Here is a 5736-nt window from a genome sequence, read left to right as displayed (position 1 = left end):
CTCCCAAACCAAAAGGAGAAACCAATATTTTCTCTGGTAGGCACAACCTACCTGGCACCCCTATAAACAATAACCTCAAGTCAAACCCGTTACAATACGATCACATACTGTATGTCTCTATGTGTGGGAATACTTGGGAACAGTTTTTTCATGTATACATTGAATATTCATTTATCGTCCAACATCCCTATGTTTTGGCTTTGTAAGTAGAGCCCAGGTTTGTGGAGGGAAACCTTTCTATTCAAGCAGACTGGTCTGTCTCATGAAGACCTGTGAATGGAACAGTGACTATGCTCTGTCCTCCTTGTGTGGGAGTCAATTAGAGCATTTCATTTTGGCCTGATTTTGGCTAAATTAGTGTCACGTTTATGAATGTATATCTTATTTTCATCAAGTGTAAATATGAGCACCCCATTGCTTTTGCAACTGCACCTTTGCCCTTGAAGTCCTGCGTCCACGTGTGGACTACCATCTCCTTTGGACGCCAGGTCCCTGTAAATTCTTAATAGCGCAAAGAATTGAAAATGTTCTTCCCCTTCATGTCGCTGGGTTGGACAGTGAGGTAGTGACAGATGCTACAGTAACTCAGGTCTCAGTGTATGGACACTTGCTGCTCTGGACCCATTTCATGTACCAGAATGATACTATGGGTGAAAAGATTCTCACCTTAACAGTAAAGGCTGCAGGCTCTATCAACAAAATACACAAGCACTCTGGTACCCTTTAAACCATTATCCGTTCTGTATCTCACACACGGAATCAAACGTAAATGGTTGGAACTGTACATTGCTAAACATGACCCAATAGCCAGCGAAGTAAGACATGTAGAGGGGGGGGGGCTCATTTTGAAAGTGTGCTGCTTATTTGACTGTTACAGATGGAGCAGACCTTCACTGACAAGCTTCTAAACTACCAGCCCCTCATATCACACTTGGACATAAGTTAGTGGCACTGATATTTGGTAGTCTGGGCCACATAGACTGACAGTACCTTGGCTTCCAGATTGCAGGCCTGCCTAAGACTAAAGCAAAGTAACTAGTGAGGTACTGCTCTGTTTCAGCTGTGATGGGCAGCCTAGCTGTATGGATAAGAATGTGTGTTTTGTATGCTTAGTGTCCATGTATCCAAGACCTTTGAATCCTTCTTGATGTAATAATGATAGCATGAACATGACTCTTTTGTTCAATATTACTATTTCATTTAGATCAACCACCTCAGTTCAGAAAATAAAAGAGAAATGCTTTAGTACACAAACTATTATATCAATGTTATTTGAAGAGTTTATTTTGGGTTTCATGTTTTATTTCTCCATGTGTCCTTCTGACCGCACGTTGCTTTTAGAAAACGTTCCTAAACAGTGTTGATCGTAAATGCCGATGCCAAAATAAAGAATAAATGTAATTGACAAACCTTGACAAGAAAATTATAGATTTTACTAAATTTTGAGATTCATGTGGAAGAGGAGAGAGGACAGGAAAGACAGATCCACCCGATGAAGATATACCAGAAGTATCTGATCTTCATGTTCATCAGAGAAGATCTCCTGCAAGACAAAAACAGTCAGCCTCAGCATTCTACTTCCCAGTCGTGTGAGTGCGTTAGTGTGCGTGCCTCACGTTTAGCCACAGGTGTAAGCCACATCCAGGTACTTGTAGGTTCCTACACAGGGATCCCCATACAGAGAACTGGACGCCGGGACGTCACACTGGCTCTTCCCATCACAACAGTGTGTGTCAACAACAGGTACAGGTTAACAGTACAGTAACGCGTTTAAAATAGTACACTGCAGGTTTCAGTAACTCTCTGCCACCTTACTGGCAGTGGTGGATTGGCTGAGGCAGTTGGTGTTGGCTAGTTGGTTAGCGGGCCGTTTAAAGGAACACACGAGCTGGTCACGGCGGCCATAGTTGGCACTGTGGATCTGGATCGTACATCTGAGGGAGGAGGAGAGGTAAGACTGGATGTCTGGTGTGTGCTAGTGATGGTAATATAAACCATATATGATACTGCTCTACTATATAATATATATCATAAGACAGAAGAATACTGTACAGCCGAGTTGACGAGCTTTACCACATTCTAATAGAGCATCAGAGCCTTACCACATTCTAGTAGAGCATCAGAGCCTTACCACATTCTAGTAGAGCATCAGAGCCTTCCCACATTCTAGTAGAGCATCAGAGCCTTACCACATTCTAATAGAACATCAGAGCCTCCCCACATTTTAGTAGAGCATCAGAGCCTCCCCACATTCTAATAGAGCATCAGAGCCTCCCCACATTCTAATAGAGCATCAGAGCCCTACCACATTCTAATAGAGCATCAGAGCCCTACCACATTCTAGTAGAGCATCAGAGCCTTCCCACATTCTAGTAGAGCATCAGAGCCTTACCACATTCTAATAGAACATCAGAGCCTCCCCACATTTTAGTAGAGCATCAGAGCCTCCCCACATTCTAATAGAGCATCAGAGCCTCCCCACATTCTAATAGAGCATCAGAGCCCTACCACATTCTAATAGAGCATCAGAGCCCTACCACATTCTAGTAGAGCATCAGAGCCCTACCACATTCTAGTAGAGCATCAGAGCCTTACCACATTCTAGTAGAGCATCAGAGCCTTACCACATTCTAGTAGAACATCAGAGCCTTACCACATTCTAGTAGAGCATCAGAGCCTCCCCACATTCTAATAGAGCATCAGAGCCTCCCCACATTCTAATAGAGCATCAGAGCCCTACCACATTCTAATAGAGCATCAGAGCCCTACCACATTCTAGTAGAGCATCAGAGCCTTCCCACATTCTAGTAGAGCATCAGAGCCTTACCACATTCTAATAGAACATCAGAGCCTCCCCACATTTTAGTAGAGCATCAGAGCCTCCCCACATTCTAATAGAGCATCAGAGCCTCCCCACATTCTAATAGAGCATCAGAGCCCTACCACATTCTAATAGAGCATCAGAGCCCTACCACATTCTAGTAGAGCATCAGAGCCCTACCACATTCTAGTAGAGCATCAGAGCCTTACCACATTCTAGTAGAGCATCAGAGCCTTACCACATTCTAGTAGAACATCAGAGCCTTACCACATTCTAGTAGAGCATCAGAGCCTTACCACATTCTAGTAGAGCATCAGAGCCTTACCACATTCTAGTAGAATATCAGAGCCTTACCACATTCTAGTAGAGCATCAGAGCCCTACCACATTCTAGTAGAGCATCAGAGCCTCCCCAAATTCTAGTAGAGCATCAGAGCCTTACCACATTCTAGTAGAACATCAGAGCCTTACCACATTCTAGTAGAACATCAGAGCCTTACCACATTCTAGTAGAACATCAGAGCCTTACCACATTCTAATAGAGCATCAGAGCCTTACCACATTCTAGGAGAGCATCAGAGCCTTACCACATTCTAGTAGAGCATCAGAGCCTTACCACATTCTAGTAGAGCATCAGAGCCTTACCACATTCTAGTAGAGCATCAGAGCCTTACCACATTCTAGTAGAGCATCAGAGCCTTACCACATTCTAGTAGAGCACCAGAGCCTCCCCACATTCTAGTAGAACATCAGAGCCTTACCACATTCTAGTAGAACATCAGAGCCTTACCACATTCTAGTAGAACATCAGAGCCTTACCACATTCTAGGAGAGCATCAGAGCCTTCACACGTGATGCTGCGTGCTGCCAGGACAAACAAACAGGAATTACACACCACACTGGCCACTGCTGGGCAGACATAAATAAAGACATACCTTTTCATAGCAGACATTAGCCTGGTGTAGTATTATTATACATAGAAACAGACTGACTTGCTAGGATGCAGGTGTAGGTGGTTTCCAGGTATTTGTAGATTCCAACACAGGGGTCAGAAGTACGGAAGACTTCAGTGTTCACTTCACACACCCGTTTCCCATTGCACCTGGGGGATATCAGGAGGTAAGGATTTAATCAAAGGCGTTGTCGAAAAGCATGCGTCGCTTGACATTTAAAGCAGACATCTGCAGTGTTTACCGGGAACGTCAGGACAATTGGCTTAAAAAAAAAAAGGCACATTGATGATTATGCGGCCTATCTTTATCAAATAAACACTGTGTGTGACTGAGTACCTCTGTGAGAGGAGCTCCAGGGTGCCTGTCTTTATCAAATTAACACTGGCTGAGTACCTCTGTGAGGACCTCTAGGGTGCCTGTCTTTGAACACTGTGTTGGTCAGCAGGTCTTCCTTCTCTGCAGGTGGTTCTGTCAGTCCGACCGTACAGAGCTCTCTCAATGAAGATCACTCCAGAATCTAGCAGGGCAAGAAACACAATGTAAAGAAACAGACAGCACTATGGAGAGACCATCAGGATAGAATGTGTGTGTTCTTACCACAGTTCAGGAACTGGACGTTTTCTCCATTGTCACAGGTGACCACTCTCGTCGCTGAGTGAGAAACAATCACTGTCACATTAACTGAACAAAAGATATAAAACGCAACAAATAATGTGTTGGTCCCATGTTTCATGAGCAAAAAATTTAAAAATCCCAGTAATTTTCCATATGCACAGAAAGTTCAAATGTTCTGCACAAATTTGTTTACATCCCGTTTAGTGAGCATTTGTCCTTTGCCAAGATAATTCATCCACCTGATAGGTGTGGCAAATCAAGAAGCTGATTAAACAGCATGATCATTACACAGGTGCACCTTGTGCTGGGGACAATAAAATACCACTCTAAAATGTTCAGTCAACACAATGCCACAGATGTCTCAAGTTGAGGGTGCAATTGTTATGCTGACTGCAGTAGTGTCCACCAGAGCTGTTGCCAGAGAATATAATTTTAATTTCTTTACCACAAGCCACCTCCATTTTTGAGAATTTGGCAATACATCTAACCGGCCTCAACTGCAGACCATGTGTAATCACGCCAACGCAGGACCTCCACATCCGGCTTCTTCACCTGCGGGATTGTCTGAGAGAAGGGAGGGGGGTGCTGAGAATTATTTCTGCCTGTAATAAACCCTTGTGAGGAAAATCTAATTATAATTGGCTGGGCCTGGCGCCAATGAGTGGGGGCCCACGGTGGGTCATGAATTCGCCATGTGAAATCCACTGGATAGGACCTAATGAATTTATTTCAATTGACCGATTTCTTTATATGAACTGTAGCTCAGTAAAATCTTTGAAATTGATAGTTGATAGTGTACAGCAAACTGCAGCCAGCACTGAAACACATCACACAGCTAGTTCAGCTTTTCTAACCTTGGTCAGTCTCTTCGCAATTCTTTACAGGAGAAGAGTAGTGTACAGCATATACAGTAAGTATATACATACTGTACAGTATATAGTATGGTACAGAGTATAGACAGACATGGAACATCACCTAATACAGGATGGTATATACTAGACCTGGGTCAAACTGTTTATATTAGACTTCAGTTACTTTCAAATAAACATACATTTAGAACCATCTGGAAAATACTGGAATGAAAATACATATTTGTTACAATTCAGTATACTCACAGGTGAATGCAGTCAGTTTTAAAAGGAGCATGATGCTGGGTACAGGTGTTTAGTAACAGGTAAGATGCTACGGATGGTCACCTGGCCAAATAAAGCTTTGATTAACATGTGATACTTGCCAAGGACAGATCCTTGTTCGCAAAGCATCAACCAGGAACACTAAACACAACAGATTAGCAGTCATCTTGGCAACACATAACTAAAATCTCACGCCAGCTCAAACCACAAGTACT

General features: G+C 43.2%; 1 protein-coding gene across 1 annotated transcript; it reads right to left on the bottom strand.

Annotated features, from left to right (window-relative positions):
• Nucleotides 1-1618: 1618 nt before the first annotated feature.
• LOC129841891 (L-rhamnose-binding lectin CSL2-like) lies at nt 1619-5534 on the bottom strand. Its single transcript, XM_055910238.1, has 9 exons — nt 5504-5534; nt 5174-5205; nt 4371-4428; nt 4204-4290; nt 4110-4158; nt 3813-3922; nt 3627-3684; nt 1801-1934; nt 1619-1725 (listed from the first exon to the last, which is right to left on the bottom strand). Exons 1-9 carry the CDS (start codon nt 5532-5534, stop codon nt 1619-1621), a joined length of 666 nt encoding a protein of 221 aa, XP_055766213.1.
• Between the last annotated feature and the right edge of the window lie 202 nt (nt 5535-5736).

This window comes from Salvelinus fontinalis, unplaced genomic scaffold (assembly GCF_029448725.1).
Source record: "Salvelinus fontinalis isolate EN_2023a unplaced genomic scaffold, ASM2944872v1 scaffold_0002, whole genome shotgun sequence".
Classification (NCBI taxonomy): domain Eukaryota; kingdom Metazoa; phylum Chordata; class Actinopteri; order Salmoniformes; family Salmonidae; genus Salvelinus; species Salvelinus fontinalis.
Note: the sequence above shows the minus strand (reverse complement) of the source record. Positions and strands in the feature narration are given on the sequence as shown.